This window comes from Pollachius pollachius (genome assembly GCF_949987615.1).
Source record: "Pollachius pollachius genome assembly, chromosome: 2".
Lineage (NCBI taxonomy): Eukaryota > Metazoa > Chordata > Actinopteri > Gadiformes > Gadidae > Pollachius > Pollachius pollachius.
This window is the reverse complement of record NC_136935.1, coordinates 13,278,282-13,298,690: the sequence shown is the minus strand read 5'-3', so window position 1 is coordinate 13,298,690 and position 20,409 is coordinate 13,278,282. Positions and strand designations below refer to the sequence as shown.

The window sequence follows — 20,409 nt, the reverse complement described above, 5'->3', positions numbered from 1 at the left end:
TCAAATTAAGTAAAAAGAAAAATGGAATCGTTGGTGTTATGATTGATTAGATTCAAGTTCACATTTATAAAGCAGCCAAGAGAATGGATTTATGGAAGCTGTGCATGAATAACAAACAGTCAACCTCAATGTTATGTTGAGGTTAGGCTAGGTAGTCAGATCAAATTAGGTTATTGATCCTGAAGGAAATAATGATGTAATTAATATTTAAATTGGGAATCAATGTTGATATTAGAATCATCTGACCAGAGCAATAGGCAAGCAGGGATATCAATGAGGGACATGTAGGCTAGGCATCAGCCCATTTGGTTTAAGTATGGTGTGGCATAAGGCTCCTTTAAGGGGCCAGTACTTGGGAATGTCCTAATGCTACAACATGGTAATATATGATGCAAAATAATGTACAGAAAATGATCACCCATCGCTCACACTTCCCTTGAATACAAGCTTGTTCCGTTACCTCAAGACTGTAATAAACTACCTATATTTATAAAAGCATCTGTAAACATAAGTGGAGGCTGAAATACAGCATATGGACCTACTCAAACTCTAACGCAACAGATGCTGATACATACTGTACAGCACTCTTATCTTGAATATAATTATATCTAGACCGTAGGGTTGACAATTTTCTAATGTTCCAAAAAAGCATGCCACTAAAGGGTATCTTAGGGACAAAAAGGCTAAAGAAACATGCAGTCAACAAGTGAAGGGTCAATAAATAACTTTATATAATATATATTGAATGCCTGGTGTGTTTCTTTTGCAGATTGAACAGCTCATTGTGCAATAGTACACGTTGCATCTACTCTAAATAACTAGTCACCACGAATGAACATGCTTCACTAAAATGTTATCAAGTATAAACAGATGCATTCAAAATAATCAGGACTGGGCATCACATGCTAGTGTACAAATATAAAATGTATACTCTAATATGTAGAAAGCTGATCGAATCAAGAACTCGCTTACTTGACAAACGTGTGCATTTAACAAGCAACGTTACGCAATGGTAAAATGCTGAAACTCTCCATTTATCGATTCATACTATTATGAGGATTATTGATAGGTTAAAAAAACGCATCCCAAATCAATGACTCTTATGTCAAGTAAGGTACGTCATGCTAAACCCAAATAACATGCCCCTAGATGAGTGACAGTATGCGGGATATTTCAGCAGCTACAAGGTGGTAGTAGAACTAGTGGTGGTACAAGTACACCCACCCCGCTTGAATCACAGTGCATTGAAAGACGTATGTCAACAATGTTACACTGTTACAGTGGAAACGGTTGAACCACCTCATCTCCAAACGATGTACAACCATATATTCTAACATTACACTGACTGGAATATAAGGCGTGCTGGTTTGGGGTAGACTGCTATGCTAACGCTACGCTAGCTGAGTTAGCTGTGACCAGGATGTCAGTAATGGATCATATTAGATTAAAATAAAGCACAAGAACCACACGCCTCATAGGGGGATCACAGAAACATGTTGTATTAACTGTGATATCCTGATGCAATTGCACACAATCACCCTTTCCCGGATGATCTACAAAGGCCTGAAGAGCCATGCCGCTAGCCTAGCACTAGCTTAACGTTAACCCGGAGATGAGTGGTTGTTGACAACCGGGGGTGTTTAGGTTGTGGGGAAACAAGTTTGCGATTAAAAAAGGCCTGTCACGTCGTCTCCGGGGGAACTGACCGTGTAGCGCCGACGCCTGCAGGATTGCCCCAGATGTCCCGTCAATGACTTTAATACTACCCCGGCTGGTGACGGCCAGGATAGCGTTGAGGGCCGGGTGGTACGAGAGGCTTCGCAGGCCCTGCTCGTCGCAGCGCAGGCAGCCGTCTCTCAGCACAGCCCAGTCTGAGGCGGCGGACGAGCCGGAGCCCGGCGAGGCCGCGGCCGCCATCTTCCTCTACTTCTCCCTTCTCTTTTTATTAGGTGTTTGTGTAGATCACCGCCGATATGAGCAATGTGTTGAGATGTGCAAGAATTGAGGCTTCCAAGCTACTACTACTCCTCCTCCTCGGCCACTGCTGGCTCTTCTTCAGCGGCTACTTCTTCTTGGTCTCCGCCGCCCGTTAGCGTTGTACAGTAGCTCTGCTCCGCCACCATCTGTAGTACTGGGAACACTCCGGCAGGCTTTCTGTCAGACGCACGTCAGGTGAACAGGAACAAACGTACCCGAACCGAGTCTCGCGAGAACGTAAAGCAGAATAACAACAAACTGAAAGTCGTCGATTGCGGCCCTTTTGACGAAAGGCTTAAAGATAATTTTGTAACTTTTTCATTCCTCACAATATTTATAATTAATTAATGTATACATTTATCATAATTTCTAAATAATTGAAAGCTGTTAAATACATACAAAAAATGACAAGCACGCTATAATATTCAATCTCGCGATAGCATCAACAACAAACGTCGCTGTTTGCCTCTGAAAATGGTTTACGCTCCTTTTCTTATGTTTATTTATTTTTCTCAAAATTATAATAAAAAAATCTATAATATATTCTTAATTAATTCCAAATTGTTATTTTGGGAAATCAAAAAGAAAAACAAAAATATTGCTAGTTTAGTTTAAAAAGCTATTGATAAACAATTACACTCTCCAACACCAAGTAAACCAATTATAACATTCAGTTGGACTGCATGATAGCAAGAAAATCTCTTTCAAAAACTCAGTGACTCAGTGTCACATTCTAAAAACCTCTCTGCTTAGCAGTGAGTGAAACAATAAAAATACATTTTAATTAGAAGTTGTCTTTAATTTGAAGTCTTCACATGTTCAGAGACAACAGTTTGCTAAGAAACTAACCCTCGTCTCATTCATAACCATTCTCAAAATAAGAGTTTCTCAGGAAGTTAACCACTCAATAATGCTTGCATTGAAATGTGAACTTCATCTACCCTGTTATATGGTATATAACATGTTGAATGTTGTATACAATTATATGTCGGCCCATTCCACCATACCTGGAATGAGGACATCTTTCTACTGTGATCAAGGTTTCTACCTCTGGGTGATGGGGGAGTTTTCCCCTTATCCTTAGGAGGGCTTGGGTGAGGGATGTCCTTTAATGGGGTCTGTGAGACCATTTGAGATTGGAACTATTATAACCTTGTTATAATCAATAAACTTGTTGCTTTTGTTTGTGTTTATTTTCCATTTGTCTTTCCTGCACAGACACTTTCCACACAAATCAAATTCCTAACAATTCAACTCAGGAGACTCAGGAGATTCGAAATAGAGAGAATGTCCTAATTTGGGGAATGAGGACAACAAAATATGTAACATTTGTGAAAGCAGTCTTCCAAAAGATGACGCAGCAGGGGGGGGAATTAAGAAGACAATGTTTTAATTCACTGAAAGCATTCAAGCTTGATCCCTATCCCAGGTGATATTCAATAAGTTAAGAAAAATATGTTGAAATGAGAAAAGTATATAAATGGCCTTTTTTTAAGATCAACACCACTTCTTCCTTTAGCATAACTCACTCATGCCATCTTTCACGATTTCAAAACCAACTTCGAGAATTTGGCACCACATTTTAAATTGCTAAGAACAAACGCAAAATATATAATAAAATCGGAACGAAATAATCTATTTTAGTGATACTAGCTTCCGAATGTCAGGATTACTATATTACAACAGGGTTTTCAAAGGATGCCGGAAGTGAACTGATGTCGGATTTTTCGGTTAAACCTGTACATGGTTGTACTTTTGCTTTTTTATTTAACATAAGCCTAACAGACACAAGTATATACACCAATATCTAACTTCAACATCATATTTCCACCGTCTAGGATTTTGAAAGTTGTATAAAAAAAACAGAGCGGTTTAAAATAATATAAGTAACTCCATGCTTTGTAGTGTATTGTGGAACGAATCCTCCTGCCTAGCCTCATTGAATCCCAAGTCCCAATTCCACAAAAGGTCCACAGCAGCAGCTTGTCCAATCAGACGCCAGTATATAGTGACAGGAAGTAGATATACAAAAGGAAGATGGGGTATATAAGAAGGGGCTTCTTAGTCTTGAACTCATCTCCCACGAGTAGCGATGCAGCACTGTACGCAGCCCAGAACACACCGAAAAGCTGCAGGGGTAAAGACACAAAGGCATTTGTGTTATGACATAACTACATCACCCCAATAGCAAAACAATTAAAAATAAGCTCAAGTTTGTCAGAGACAATTTTTAAGCATAAAGCAATTACTCCACTGGCCCACACTCATCTTTAAGACTAACAGTACATAAAAACCAAGGAGGCAGCATAAAAAACTATTATGCAACTATTGCCTGCTACGTTGTCAGAAAACTGCTATATCCAGGATCACACAACAGATGGCGCTGTCTCCATTGTTTTATTTAATTTCCATTTTACATTTATATTGACATAAACATTTACTAACCATTGGATTCTTTAATGTTGACTGTCTAACAATATGAGGCATACACCCTATTGTTTAATGCCTAACAGTATAAGATAAATACATCTAATATATACAGCACTATTTGAGGGCGTGGGAACATTTTAGAAAAACCTGTGTGGCAAGGTGAGGAGCCTGAGGGACATTCCTGCAACAAACCCAATGACTGCTCTCTACCCTAGACCACTGCTGATTCAACTATGTGCTCAGTACTACTTTGTTACTACTTTTTTAAATAACTCCTTGATTACATGGTTTTGCTAACTAATTATTACACAGGTTAATGTTTACAGCAATTGTTTTTGGGATATATATGTATTAGGGATGTAACGGTATGAAAATTTAACCTCACGGTTATTGAGACCAAAATTATCCCGGTTTTCGGTATTATCGCAGTATTTTTAAATACCCAAAATATGCCCATACTTCAGACTTAGTCCTCTTAGAAGGTAGGGATGGGCAACGATCGTTGAATAGTCTGAGTCACGTAGAATATCGAATAATGAATGTGACTATCGTTATTTAATACACGGCTCTTCTCAATGCTGTTGAATGCTCCGTTCACTTGCATGGGCCTTCACAACTTCCGGTGGTGAATAATTTTTTGATAATTCACTGTTACTAAGCATATAATGACCTCTGTCAAGGAAAGTTGATTTTTTTTGTCTATCGTATCACTCCGCAAGTGGTCTGGTAACTTATCAACCCCAGCGTCCTCGGTTGCTAAGCGACGTCAACCTGGCGGACTATTTCTCTGCTGATCAACACTATGATTGCTGTAACAAATAAATTGTAAAAGGACACACCGTGTGAAGTTATTTTTTTGATGTGTCTTGTTCACCGTCATGCAGGCTGTGTTCAGTAAAATAAATAAATAAATAAATAGCGATCTGTTTTCGGCGCATGTAGGCCTATCTGCCTAAGCCCACGTTGAAATAATTTTAATGTTGAATGTTGATGGTGCAGTTGGTGAAATAAACAGATTGATTTCATACATCATAAAAGCCTCTACCTGTCATTGTGTGTGTGTGTGTGTGTATCTAGCGGAGGGAGAGGGGAGCTGCAGAAATGATGAACATGACACAAACACAGCGTAGGACACGGTATATGGATTCAGAAAATGACAGTAGACATTTACAGATATTATAAGAAAGGTGGGCCATTAACGAAACATTGTCTCATACACATTACCCCGTGTTCGACAAAGTCCTGCCTCTTCATTCTTCCAATTGGCTAGTGAGAAAAATCCTGGACCAATAGGAACCGCTGACGACAATTCTTATCGACAACATTCTTATCGCGGTTTACCGTTACACCGCTAACCGTTACATCCCTAATGTATATATATAGAATAAATAGAAAATACATTGTGCTAACATATCTTACTGCCATTCTCGAAAAATATATAAATGCTCACTAAATGGAATATATGCAAAAGGTTTTTGGAAAAATATGAAATTGAGCGCCTGATGTCCTCTACTCACTTTTATTACCGTGGCGACCACATCAAAGCTTCCGATGACCAGGAGCAGTGGAGATATGACGATAAGTGGGAGAAGTGAGTAGCCAATCACACCCAGGACCTGGCCGTAGGACACCTGGCGATGACAGAACACACAATCTGAGGCTAGTTGGCAGCAGAATAGTCTGGTGGTCAGGGCATTGGACTCCCTGTCAAAGGATTGTCGGTTTGAAACTCAATGTCCACCGAATTCCAGTAGGATTAATCCCTACTTACTCTTTAATGACGTGTACAATTACTGTAAGTCGTTTTGTGCCTCAAAAAAAAGCTGGTAATTGCTCTGTTTATTTTCTATACGGAGCAATTGTAAAAAAAACAACAACAATGTCTCCTGTAATTAATGATGACATGACACAGTAAGCAAATATATCATCATTGCGTTTCTTGTGGCTATGGAACTTACCTCTCCGCCAAGAACGCGGGCCAGAATGAAGACGGTAAGAGAGCCAAATATCCAAATGGTGATTATCCAAGACACCACCTTGAGGAACACCAGAGAGTAAGGGTTATAGGAGCAGCACTGGTTTTCAGAACACAAAACACAGGCTAGCTTACAGCGTAAATTCACTGTTATCCTATCAGGAGAGAGAACCACAGAAAGAAGCGTTCCTCTCTGCACAGACAGATAGCCAGCGGCCACTGAAAAACGTTTAATCACACAAGAATGAAAGTTTTGTCCACAATTTGATTGTTCTGTAACACAATACCCAACTCGGTCTAAATTTGCCTTTTTACCTAATAAATGTGCCTTTATTAATGTGACTGAGTGTATATTTGTTATCTAAATGAATGTAAAGGCAAGAGTAATGCGTGGCTCACCCTGAACTGTCCATAGATGGAGATCATGGAGAAGAGCAGCACCACGGCCAGAGGGCCCCAGAAGTCTGGGTTGTCCCTCACCACCTGCCGATTGAAACCCAAGGAGGGCATGGGCATCAGCACGCAGCGGACCTTGTAGAAGATGTCCTTCAGGTCAATGTCCAGTTCCTCCCTGGTTCGAAGGAAGACACATGTCTGAAGTTTAGTGAGAATTAAAAAATAAGATGTACTTTGTTCAACCCATATAGGAATTGCCCGTATCACAGCAGAAAGTACAGGACAATAATAAAAAGTAACAATGTTTAAATGGGACCTTTTTTCTTCTTTATCTCATGTAACATGTCCTTGAGACAAGAGAAAATAAAGCGCTATAGAAATAAAATGTATTATTATTGTTATTAAAAATATACAGAAAATATGTATATATCCACAGTAAGAGTAGCAGAAATGAATGCAAACATCAACCCTTGAAGAAGGCATTATAAACTGTTTATGAACCTTTGCCTTCATATATCGCTTTGAGAAATAGCAATGATCAGAATTGGATGTAAAATCCGTGTTTGGATATCGATGATCGAGGGTACGGCTGCAATTTTGTGTTTGTTCTGTGGGCTTGAACTGTGTTTTTTATGACTCACAGGAGAGGCTTGGTGTCTTCGCTCTCCTCCTCCTCAATCTCCAGAAGCCACCCATAGCCACGTTGTCTCAGGAACGTGGTGGCGTAGGGGTCCTTCCCAGCATCGCTGCCTAGGTTCAGCTTGACATCTGGGGCGTCGATGGTGCCGCTGAGTTCTAGGGCTGATGGGAATGACATGAACGTTTCATAGCGTTTGCATGGGATTAACATTTTGGCCAATAACACTGAAACACTAAGATGACACACAGTTATCGCCAGACATAAAATACAGCAAAAACGTTCGTAAAAGGTATCAAAAGATATCCAATTACTTTCTTTAAAACCACAGCCTAATCCTAACCCTATTTGTTAATTAAAAGTAAAAACACATTAGAAAAACTTCGATAAAAAAAACCGTTATACAGTTTTATGGTCAGGTAAATTTCGTATAATTCTTTCTGATTTTGATATTACTAAACGTTATTTTTACTGTAAAAAAATCAACCAAGCCAACGCTTGTATGTAGGATATAGTTATCGTTTTTTTTCTTTTCAAACACTCATTTTCACTGGGCACAAAGAACGAGGATCTAGTTTTTTATCCCATATTATCTTGCAGACTGACCTAAATGAATCCCCTTTGACGCTGTGCATTCATGGTGCGATGAAAACCAAAACAACTCACAATCCCCATATCTTTGAATACGCCGACAACGATAACAGCAATAGCAATAACCATGATCATAATAACAACAACAACAACAACCATGTAGCTGATGTATGAGGCCTGCTAGCCAGAGCTGTGAAGTTACCTTCAGCTTCTGTGGACGAGACGAACGTGAAGTCTCCATTGGTGGGAGAGAACTGCATGATTGACGCCTGAAGTCCTACAAAAATAACATTTAAATGAGCGACTGTCTATGATTCAATAGAACAGTGCGGCGGTAAGACTGTCAACGGCTCTGATTTTCTCGCTGAAAGTTAAAACTAGTCCATTTTGTTTTTGTCTGGGCTGTGTTGTAGGAAGCAGGAAGTGAGAATCGGTAAAAAAGGAGACACGTCAAATCCAAACACGACACACTGGGAGAGGCCGCGTCATCTAGCGGAGGGAGAGGGGAGCTGCAGAAATGATGAACATAACACAAACACAGCGTAGGACACGGTATATGGATTCAGAAAATGACAGTAGACATTTACAGACTTTATATGAAAGGTTGGCCATTAACGAAACGTTGTCATATACACATTACCCCGTGTTCGACAAAGTCCTGCCTCTTCATTCTTCCAATTGGCTAGTGAGAAAAATCCTGGACCAATAGGAACCGCTGACGACATTGTTGAGTTTTTGCCGCTAAAAATGAACATATATGTGCATAGTCTGACGGTGGGATAAGTTTTATACAGCAAATATAACATTAAAACACAGGTAAGCGTCGTTTTACATAGACTAAATCTGTAGCAATGCTTTATTTATGTCAGAGACTGCATTGTTTCGTTATATCTTACACGAACCAGCTGCAAATAACTGCAAGCAGTTGGAACTGTGTCGGGCGTTTTCATCACATTGCAATGATACTTGACAAATCCAACAGAATAGCCGTTTAAGTGAATTCATCGACTTAATCAACTGTTCTGATCAAAAACCTTTTCTCATTCCCTTCTTTCATGTGCAATCGTGCTGTTGGACGCAGTTGTTTTCTTTTGCGAGTTTATAAGATGTTGTTCGTCGATGCTTTTTATACGTTGACGGTTGTCGTCGTTTCTGAAAGCTTGTGACGGTGGGTCAAACTAGCATAGCATGAATGCCATTAAAATGACCAAGAACTTGGTCTTCTGTTCGATAGCATGGTACACAGACATGTGAGAGAGATAACATACCAGTAAAAGTTACCAGACGAGAAACGCAAATACTCGTGTCCAAGTCTAATCTAAAGATGTGGCAGAAGGTCCACTAAGTGGTTAAAACCCGTTTATATACTAAAGCAACCCACTGAAGTCACAATAAGACCCGTTACTGCGTTACTGTGTCAGCTAGGGATCCCATTGAAAGCAGTGAGGTGTTGTCATGTGTCTATGTGCTTTATTTTCCCTGCGTAATGTTGACCATCCCTCTCCCCTCAGAGATCCAAACTAACAGACCAGAGTTCGAGAACCAGCCGTCGATATGGGAATCCAGGGTCTGCTCCAGTTCCTTAAAGATGCTTCGGAGCCCGTCCATGTGAAGAAGTACCGAGGGCAGACGGTGGCCGTGGACACCTACTGCTGGCTGCACAAAGGGGCTTTCTCGTGTGCTGAAAAGCTGGCCAAAGGAGAACCAACAGATCAGTATGTTTATCTTTTTTTATTACTTAAGGTATGTTAACCTGTTATTATAGTTCAGGGGTTTCCTTTGGATTCCTATTTTTCCTTTGAATATTCATCAATGGAGTGATATTTTCACATCCCCAGGTACGTCACATACTGTATGAAATTTGTGGACATGCTCCTGTCGTTTGATGTGAGACCAATTCTGGTGTTCGACGGATGCAACCTACCGTCAAAGAGAGAGGTGGAGAAGTCTCGTAGAGAGTAAGTTCTTTAACTAATTGTCTTTTTATGTGGGAATCATCGGAAATTCAATAGACTTTAAATTGAAAAAACAAATAAAGTAAGTATTTCTTTGTTTTTAATTTAGAATGATGATGCCTATTTAAGTCTGGTCTCTGTTTGGATACTGAAATGCAGGTAATGGTCATCATGAGCAGTTAGGGGTTAGACAGAGAATACAGAGACTTGTTGGGGTTGGATAGTGAATACAGAGATGAGTCATTAAGAAGCAGGTAGACTTTAGACAGTGTATACCGGAATGTGTTAGACAGTGGATAAAGAGACAGGTCAGGGTTAGACAGTGATTCTATTGTTGTTTGTCCAGGCGCAGACAGGCTAACCTCCAGAAGGGAAAGCAGCTGCTGCGTGAGGGGAAGCTCTCCGAAGCAAGGGACTGCTTCACAAAGTCTGTCAATGTCACGCCCTCCATGGCCCATGATGTCATCAAGGTCAGCACAAGGCCACCATGTAACTGTTGTACCAATGATCACACCGAATGTAAATGTCAACATTATGGACATGTGCGGTAAACATTATGGACCGTATTATGCTCTGTAACATTATGACATCCGTGCTTAATGTCTCTTGTTGTCTTTGTTCCCCCTAGGCTGCCAGGGCTAGGGGGGTGGACTGTGTGGTGGCTCCCTACGAGGCGGACGCCCAGCTGGCCTTCCTCAGCAAGGTGGGCCTGGCCCAGGCCATCATCACAGAGGACTCTGACCTGCTGGCCTTCGGTTGCAAAAAGGTCTGCTTCACTCCCCTGTCCTAGCTCTCATCTCCTCTCCCCCTCTCCCCGTTGCTCCCTCCCGCTCTCCGACCTACCTCTCCCCCGCCAGTCTTTCACCGAGTTTGGGCCTCAACCCATGCAGAGGTGAATGTTAGGTGCACTAGGTTGATGTGCATGGTGCTGATGTGCGAGAGTAAAGAGAGGTGTCTGTGTGATCAGTGATGTCAGTCGTCCTCGGGTGCATTTATTCCAACAATGACGACAACTTCACAAAAGATCAAATAGCGTTGTTTTCCGCAATTTGTAGCCACCCTACCATCTGGGTTTCATAATACTGTTGCTTCGCTTCGGCACCTTCTAATTTGTAGGCTTCCTACTATTAATAAGCCACTTGTGTTTCTTTCTCTCTTTATACGTTTGTTATACTTCTATAGTAAAGCAGTCTTTTTCGACAGTATTTCTCAAATGACAATATTACTATCAAGGTGGGTGCATTAGGCACCAACCATTGTAGCACTTATGATATGCGATTTTAAATTAAATAAATCCTGTTTGTATATATATAAATACTGCCCTCCTTCCTCACCCCTTCAACCTCCCCTTTCCCCCTTTCTCCTCCTCTAGAGTCCACGTTAGCTTGGTTGTCATGTTCAGGATCTCCCTGGTTAGACTCATAATACCAGGATGTTGAGCGGTTTAGATGTTAAGTTTACAGTTTATGTTGTCCTTCATTACTTTATAAAAGTAAACCTATTTCCTATTGGCCATGTGGTATAGTGTGGGAGATGATGGGGTAAAAATACATTCCCCTGAATTGCTTTCCATAAAAGCTTCTGACTTCCCCTTCCTATTCATTTGCACACTTTTGGTTGGTTGGTTTTCATTGAGCTGAAACAAGGAATGAAAGCCAAGAGATGTCTTTCTGCTCACAATTTCCATCTAAAGACCATGTTACTGTGTTTTTCTATTCACAATGTCCAACCAAAGAGCATGTTACTGTGTGTTTCTATTCACCATGTCCAGTCAAAGAGCATGTTACTGTGTGTTTCTATTCACCACGTCCAGTCAAAGAGCACGTTACTGTGTGTTTCTATTCACCATGTCCAGTCAAAGAGCATGTTAATGTGTGTTTCTATTCACCATGTCCAGTCAAAGAGCATGTTACTCTGTGTTTCTATTCACCATGTCCAGTCAAAGAGCATGTAACTGTGTTTCTATTAACCATGTCCAGTCAAAGAGCATGTTACTCTGTCTTTCTATTCACCATGTCCAGTCAAAGGGCATGTTACTGTGTGTTTCTATTCACCATGTCCAGTCAAAGAGCACGTTACTCTGTGTTTCTATTCCCCATGTCCAGTCAAAGAGCATGTTACTGTGTGTTTCTATTCACCATGTCCAGTCAAAGAGCATGTTACTGTGTGTTTCTATTCACCACGTCAAGTCAAAGAGCATGTTACTCTGTGTTTCTATTCACCATGTCAAAGAGCATGTAACTTCTTCAGGTTCTGTTGACGATTTCCAACTGAAGAGCCTGTAACTGTGCTTATCAGGTTTTGTTGAAGATGGACAAGGAAGGCAACGGGCTGGAGATTGACCAGGCCCACTTGGGTCGCTGTCGCTCCCTGGGGGGCGTATTCACGGAGGAGAAGTTCCGCTACATGTGCATCCTGTCTGGTTGTGACTACCTGGCCTCGCTCTACGGCATCGGCCTGGGGAAGGCCTGCAAGCTGCTCAAGATGGCCAACAACCCTGACATACTCGCGGTGAGAACTAGGATGTTTTTCCAGCGTGAGGTGTGTGTGTGTGTGTGTGTGTGTGTGTGTGTGTGTGTGAAGTTCACTATATTGATGTGCACATCAATATAGTTAAATAAAGAGGTTGATATGCGTGTTCACGGTGCGTGTGTTGGACTTTATACTAGTAACTGTATACTATTAACTAGCAATATAATGTAAAAAATATATTGTTAATTACTGTTACTATTGATGAACTATATACTAATCACATGCTAAAGCGGAATACAATGTGTGCGTTATGTGCTGTTAATGAAGGCTGTTGAAAGTCCATGCACACATTTGGTCACAGCTGTGCAACATGCAACCAATCGGTGTAAAAACAGTGCTCTAGGGCCGTGACAACATCCTCTTTAGTTTGCAGCTGGTTCGCGGAGTTCATACACTGCAACTATAATAGGCTTTACCATTCAAAAACCGACTTTGTCATGGTGAGCGCTAAATGCTCTCAGCAAACTATATGCTATTCAATAACTCTTTATTAAAAACTATACTATTAACTATTTACTATAAATCAACTACATGCATATTGATTGAACAAGTGCTTATTAATGAACAATTAAGAGGTTTAGAGAGTAACTGAATGCAGAAGCTCTGCCTCCAAAATATCATGACATTCCCTGCTGTATCAGATTCCCCAATAGAGCCAATTTTCTCCATTAAAATCATTCCAATTCCACTGCAGATGGCCATTAAAGAAGCTGATGGGGAAACATGATACATGCTCTAACAAAATGGAAAGACTTTGTTCAATTCTTGAAACGATTACTTAAATCTACTCATTGAACAAAGTTAGGCTAGGACGTTTGACTCCAGGCCGGTTTGAATCCCAATATACAAGTGGGTTGCTTGTCTGGCTACGCAACAAACGACCCTTACTAAAGGATCACCCATCCCGGCGTGCTCTGATTGCGGTCGGGTCGCACGAGACACAGAATCCTCATTTTGGGTCCAGAGGATGAAAAGGCAGAAGCGAATGAGAATGAAAAGGCAGTGCGCTCAGACTCTATATAGGATCCAAGGCGTGAACCCGGTTCTGTTCCCCCAGGTGATCCGGAAGATGGGCCAGTACCTGAAGATGAGCGTGGCCGTACCCGAGGAGTACCTGCAGGGCTTCACCAAGGCTGACAACACCTTCCTCTACCAGCTGGTGTTCGACCCGCTCCAACGCAAGGTGGTGCCTCTCAACCCCTACCCAGTGCACCTGGACCCCAGCACCCTCAGCTACGCTGGCCTGTATCCTTCCGTCTGGCTGTCTGACCGATTATGCAAAGTAACAGTGTCATGAAAGGCAGTCATTAACACAACATTCTCTACACTCTAATATCAAAGTATGTTAATTCACTATAGGGTAATTAAAATAAGAGGCGTGGAAAAACAACATACCAATACATTACATTGAAAAGAACAGAATATCTAGATCCAAATTGTTATGAAATACGATGGTGCATTCCTGAAGTGTGCAGGGACATGGACCACCTGTAGGTGGTGCTGTAACAGCAGCGACTAAAAAACGCAGAATGTGAATCTGAGAGAACCTGATATTAACAAATAAATTTTTCTGGAAGCGTTGCACTTGACATTGTGAACCCAGGAACAAAGGGGATGAGAAAGGGTACCAGATGGCACTGGGGAACCTGGACATCCACACCATGGAGAAGATTGACAACTTCAACCCGGACAAAGTCACTCTGCCGGTAGGGTACCCAGAACCCATCCTTCTGAGCACAACGTTAAAGATGAGCTATAATGACGCAATCAACTAAACCAGAGGTGTCAAACTCATTTTGGTTCAGGGGCCACATACAGCCCATCTGATCTCAAGTGGGCCGGACCAGTAAAATAATGGCAAAATAACCTACGTCAACTCCAAATCTTTAGCTTTGTTTTTCAGTACTATGCTTTATCATTCAGCCTACATTTGTAGCCTAAATAATCACAGATCAAAAGGATCTATATTGGCACAACACATTTATTCACAGATAGGCCAATGGAATTGAAATAAAATGCATTTCACATTCATTAACAACTGGTTTATTTTTATAGAGTTGATTGAATACATTTTTACATCTGAACACCTGAACCAACTCACCACACTAAACAAACTCAAGTGGGAGCTATGAAGAAAGCTATCATACTGCCTTGAAAATGTAAATGTGCACATATAAATAAAATAAACAAACATGAAAGTTATAGCAGTGCATGAGCAATGAGATTAGGCTACATCAGATCAAACTGTTTTGTAGGCTACTGAAGCTGAGAATGTGTGCTGCACAATATTCATTGTCTTTTAACATGAAACCTGGGTAAACTTATTTTCAAAGATCTGTATTCATCAGAGGGCAAACATTTCTGAAAGAGCATCACAAGAATTAAGCACAGGCCTTCTTGCTGATTAACTTTTTTTTTTCTCACTGCAGTCTATTTGCTGCTGCTGGCTCCTGAAACTTGGCATCTTTTAGCCTTTACGAGTGCAATCAATATCAGGTGTCAAATCCTGAGTAGCAGCACATTTCACAATGTCATTCAAGTGTGTGTTTGTTAACCTTGAGCGGTGCTTTGTTTTATTTAGGTTCATTACAGAGAACACCTGTTCACAAAGATAGGCAGTCTCAAACATGGATAAAACCTTTGCAGCCAGGGATGTTAATTTGGGATAACCTGGCAAGAGATATTGATAAAATGTGCCCAAGCCCACCGACGCAAATTTCTCCTTCATATTGGTATCACACTGCAAGTCAATTATCTCGAGTTGGCTGGCATGTCAGAAGGCTTGACTGTAAATGGCAAGCGAAAAACGGCAAATTCCTTCTCTAGTTTACTGAAGACCTGAAACCTCCGCTCAAACTCCTGCAGCAATCCTGTTATCTTGTCTTTGTATTGATCCATATCAGCATTACATCCGGTCGCACGCACAGCTGTTAGACATGGGAAATGGGTGGTGTCACCGCCAGATAGCTGCGTCTCCCAGAGTGACGTTTTAACTTGACTGCGCGTATGCTGTCGTTATTTATTTATTTATTTATTTATTGTTTATGATGAGTCATAGTGGGGCCGAACATTATATTCTTTGACCACTGAAACTGGCTGATTACATACCAAGCCCACTGCTTTTGTATTCACCTCTGTGAATAAAAAATTCTCAGTCCATTTTTCCTGGAAAACTCTGCACTCTGTGTCCTCTGTGGTTGTTTTTTTTTACATACTCGGAAATTTATGCTGTACAAGTCAGGGCCTGATCAAATTATCTTGCGGGCTGGATGCGGCCCGCGGGCCGTATGTTTGACACCCCTGAACTAAACCATGATAATGAAAACAAGTCGTTGAAGACCGATCCCTTTTGTGAACATCTCATAAACTAACATTGTTGATTTTAACACCCGACTACCGCTAAGGAAAAACGGTTATTTCGCTAACTTTGTGTCCGGTTCACTACAGTTCCTTCACACAGAAGTAGTACTTTTTCGTACTACTACTTCTTAATTTGTGATAGTTTGCTCTGACTGTCCTCAGCCTGATCTGTAGGTCCCCTCAGATCAAACCTCCTGCTACATGACTAGTAATAAACAGTACCTGCCAACCCCTCCCGCACACAGACGGTGAAACCTCGGAGCCGTTGCTGGAAGGACACCGTCGCTCCGGCCCGGCCCAGCGGCGCTTCTGCTAGCATCTGGAGCCGGGGATACACCGCTGGATGCACCGCCAACAACACCAGCCTGGTGAAGAAGGAGGAGGAGGAGCGTCGCACACCTCCCTCCACCAGGGGGCAGGAGAGGGTGGTGGGGCTCCAGGGGCTGCGTCTGCCCAGCAAGCAGCCGGGGGTGAAGAGACCCAGAGAGGGTGAGTCCTCCCTCCGCCCGCCCCCTCTGGGTTGTTTTAGCGTCCCTTTTGTAGAGGTGAGACACTCTGGTTCTGTATGTAGGCATGGTGTAGTCATAACGACTTTAATGTGGACCAAACGTTACTGTTTACTACCTGAAAGTTATTTAAGCAGAGCGCTTTTATCCAAAGTGATTTGTGTTGGATGCGGATGCATATCATTTAGGTAGGTCTATTTAAAGGATGCCTCAATGCCATCATGAAGTAAATGTTGGTTTGTTAATAATAACCTTAATCATATTTAATAATATAGATTATAATGGAATGCCGGGGGGAATGCCCTGCTCGCCTCGTATGACCCACTATGAACACCCTCTCATTACTAAACACTAAAAACCCACCTCCCCGTCTCCCAGACTCCAGCCTGTCCGACCAGGACGTGCTGCGGCTATACACAGGCTCCTCTGGTCTGAAGAGGGCCCGTTCTGAGGAGCAGGACCAGGAGGAAAAGCCCTCCCTTCCCAGGCCACCAGGGGGCAGTAGCAGCGTGGCGCCCCGGGCTCGCAACCGCTTCGCCACCCTGTTGCAGAGGAGGAACCAGGGAGAGGAGGGGGACGGCCAGCCCACGCGCAGCAGGTGGGGACCAGGGAAGGAGGGGGACGGCCAGCCAACGCGCAGCAGGTGGGGACCAGGGAGGGAGGGGGACGGCCAGCCCACGCGCAGCAGGTGGGGACCAGGGAGGGAGGGGGACGGCCAGCCCACGCGCAGCAGGTGGGGACCAGGGAGGGAGGGGGACGGCCAGCCCACGCGCAGCAGGTGGGGACCAGGGAGGGAGGGGGACGGCCAGCCCACGCGCAGCAGGTGGGGACCAGGGAGGGAGGGGGACGGCCAGCCCACGCGCAGCAGGTGGGGACCAGGGAGGGAGGGGGACGGCCAGCCCAAACATAACAGGTAGGGACCAGGGAGGGAGGGGGACGGCCAGCCCACGCGCCACAGGGAGGGAAGGAGGGGGACGGCTAGGCCACGCGCAGCAGGACCTGGTGTGGTTAGGTCATTGTTTTGTGTCCCACACCAAACATTAATAATTTGCTGACATTAAAAACTTGCAAATTATTCATATTTCCGATAAATCTTTAAATAGCGCTGCATCAGTTTTTTGTGTGTGTTTTCACACCTTAGCCCTGTGGTTGATCCGTGCTGATCACATGACCCCCCCCACCTCTGTCAGGTTCTTCAGCGCGTCCTGCGAGGCCCCTGCTTTGAGCACCAGAGATGATGCAAATGATGATACAGCGTCTCCCTCGGGCGCACAGGAAGAGAACGCCCTTAGCCGCGCTGAAGACGATGGGGAAAGTGACAGCCCCGAAGCACCCTCCATAGAGACCCCCAGCCCTGCTGCTACCTCCTCCACCCCTACCACGACCTCCAGCTCCCCTATCACCTCCACCTCTCCGAGACCTGCCAGCCAGGGCCTCGGGGTGTTCTGCTGGTCGGGTCTGTCCCAGGCCCCCACCACCACCACCCCCGCCGCCGCCGCCGCCGCCGCCCACTCCACCTCCTCCTCAGTCAGGCCATCAGCCGCCCCCAGCCCTGTGGTGTCGGGCATCGCTGCGCTCCAGCGGTACCAGCGCCAAACAGAGAGTGTCTCCTGGGGCTCGAGACCCCCGGCAGCCGAGTCCCCCGCCCCCCAGGTGGTCGACCAGGTGGACGACTCCCCGCCGGCCTCCCCGCCCTCCCAGGACAGCGCCTACTGCTCCCAGTCGCCGCTCTGTGACCTCACTTCCTGTGAGGTGGAGGGAGTGGCTGACGCGACCGGTTCGGCGGCCTCCTGCCTCTTGTCGCCATGCCACAAAGACGACGCTGTGAGTAAACAAGCGGTCACTATGTTCCATGCCTGACCTTAAAAGGAGCCCCTCCTTTTAAGGTCAGGCCCTATACGATAGCAATATGAGCATCAGAGAAGATTGTTGAAGTGGGGTCGCGCTGTCTGATGGGATTGTCTCTCTTGCAGGAAGCGGGCTTAAAGGGTTCAGACCAAGGACCCACACACGTTCCACAGGACCCCAAGAGACCCCTGGTGGTTCGATCACTGGTAGGCTGCATCACCCCACCCTGCCCCAATCATACCATATTCCTTCCAGTGAGGATGTTGAGGTCCACCCGATGACTCAACTGCATCGCTCTGTCATGTTGCAATTGATTTAAATATGGATCCCAATTTATTATTTTTCTGTCTTCCCCTCCATCCCATGGTTCCCTCTCTTCTCTCCCTCTCTCATCACTCAAACCAGGTTGCTGGGTTGCCTCGCTCCAGGCCAAGTAACCAGGGGGCGGAGCCTCCAGCTAAGCTCCGCCCAGTGGCCCCAGCCCGGGCAAGCGGTCTGAGGAGGAGGCCTTCAGGCTCCCAGGGGCACCTCGGCAAGAAGCCCCTGACCAACAACGAGAACAACAGCCCCGGGATGCAGGCCACCATTAGCAGCCTCTGGAAGAACTTTGGATTTAAAAGGTAGAGAGACATTCTCACACACACACACACACACACACACACACACACACACACACACACACACACACACACACACACACACACACACACACACACACACCCTGGATACGCAATCCTACATCGTTGTAATTCTGTGGTGGTGACATCAGCACACTGGCGTCTTATCTGAACCCGTCAAACTGAATTTGTGGCGTGGGTTTCTGAAAGTGCGAGGGGGGGAAGGGGCGGGGATGGTGGTGTGGATGCGCAGGGGAGAAATAAACTTTCTGTGGTGAACAACATCTCTAATGATCTGTGCTCCGGAAATAACGTTTGGGTTTTCCTCTCCAATGCCGATCATAAGTTCACCCTTGTTTGGTTGGATTTCCCCAATGTTCTCCCCCCCTTTTCCACCGTGGTCGTAATCCCGTCGCCAACAGCTTTCAGCGGCATCACTTCCTTTGGCATCACTGCCTGTCTGACTAAAACCCCAATGTCCTATGGTGTGTCTCGAGTGGAGGTCTTGAAGAGAACCCCTAAGAGCCCCCATTTGTCTGCTTGCAGAGAGCACCAGAAGCTGAGCCCCATCCCCAGAGGACCCCCCATGTCCCCCGTGAAGGAGAACTTCCCTGGTGCCGCCGGGCTCTAGACGGAAAACCACCACTCTGTGACGAGCAGCCCTTCTGTTTTTTTATATATCCACACCGCGGTGCAGAGCATCTCGCCATGTGCATGTAGATTATCAACATACCGTGTATGTACATGAAGCTCAGGCGGCGCACTGCTGCTGAATGCTATGCTTTTTTTTTTTTAATAAAAGCAAATTGTTTAGAAAAAAGGTGTTGTTTTTTTGATGCCATCTGGGTCTTGGAGGAGGCTTTAGGCAGCATTGCAGCGGCACAGTTCAAAGCAGAGAGGTAGTGAGGGTTTCACAACCAAAATTCATATTTCACATATGTCACTCAACGCTCGATCCGAAGAATGCATCCTATTCATTATCAAGACAAATTCTTTTGAGCTAGTTTGAACTGTTTTGTCATGCGCAGGACATTTGCCAGGGTCGTTTCGTTAAGTCTGAGGTGGAAGAAATCAGAAATGAGCACCTTGTAACAAATCTAAGTCAATCCATTATCGTGCAGGGATGCCAAACCTCTTTCGGGTTACTTGACCTACATTTCGAGAAACGGCCATCCCAAGGGAAAATTTGCTTGAATACAAGTCACGTTCTAATCTTGACAATAAAGTTGTTTAACATCGAACTGATCTCACTTATCTCCAGAATGTCATGTTTGTAGAGAAACAACATGAACACTGCTGTTCACGTCAATGCACCATCATGCATGTCTGTGCGTCAACCGCTCAGTAAATGTTTGCTTGTGTTTTGATCTTTGTGTACCAGCTGTGAAATACTGGAGATTGACAACGCTATGGGCCTTGTTCACCTAGTGGCCATCCTGGGTCTAAACGCTGGCTTGATGGAGGAACTGAATGTGGAATTGCACATTCAGTTACCTCACTCAGCTGGCATATAGAACCAAGATAGCTGAAGAAAGGGGAATAACGCCCATACCCCTCAGAAGATTCTACTGCAACAGCACATCAG

General features: G+C 44.1%; 3 protein-coding genes across 9 annotated transcripts in view; 1 reads left to right on the top strand and 2 right to left on the bottom strand.

The window, feature by feature from the left end:
* birc6 (baculoviral IAP repeat containing 6) overlaps positions 1 to 2,139 on the bottom strand; it is a 98,485-nt gene extending 96,346 nt beyond the window's left edge. For all 7 annotated transcript variants that reach the window (XM_079728940.1, XM_079728943.1, XM_079728944.1 and 4 more), the window contains exon 1: positions 1,707 to 2,139. In XM_079728940.1, the coding sequence (XP_079585066.1) occupies positions 1,707 to 1,917 (211 nt within the window). In that variant the 5' untranslated portion in view covers positions 1,918 to 2,139. The remainder of the gene's footprint in view (positions 1 to 1,706) is intronic.
* A 683-nt stretch (positions 2,140 to 2,822) lies between these two features.
* On the bottom strand, positions 2,823 to 8,418 carry yipf4 (Yip1 domain family, member 4). The gene is made up of 6 exons (XM_079730454.1): positions 8,209 to 8,418; positions 7,420 to 7,579; positions 6,782 to 6,953; positions 6,366 to 6,443; positions 5,925 to 6,038; positions 2,823 to 4,106 (listed from the first exon to the last, which is right to left on the bottom strand). The coding sequence occupies exons 1-6, from the start codon at positions 8,264 to 8,266 to the stop codon at positions 3,969 to 3,971; spliced, it is 720 nt and encodes a 239-aa protein (XP_079586580.1). The 5' UTR covers positions 8,267 to 8,418; the 3' UTR covers positions 2,823 to 3,968.
* A 319-nt stretch (positions 8,419 to 8,737) lies between these two features.
* On the top strand, positions 8,738 to 19,487 carry exo1 (exonuclease 1). The gene is made up of 14 exons (XM_079730827.1): positions 8,738 to 8,822; positions 9,518 to 9,721; positions 9,845 to 9,964; positions 10,308 to 10,431; positions 10,590 to 10,727; positions 12,260 to 12,472; positions 13,551 to 13,738; positions 14,097 to 14,199; positions 16,099 to 16,342; positions 16,738 to 16,957; positions 17,550 to 18,183; positions 18,333 to 18,413; positions 18,613 to 18,827; positions 19,371 to 19,487. Exons 2-14 carry the CDS (start codon positions 9,561 to 9,563, stop codon positions 19,453 to 19,455), a joined length of 2,526 nt encoding a protein of 841 aa, XP_079586953.1. The 5' UTR covers positions 8,738 to 8,822; positions 9,518 to 9,560; the 3' UTR covers positions 19,456 to 19,487.
* Positions 19,488 to 20,409: the final 922 nt, after the last annotated feature.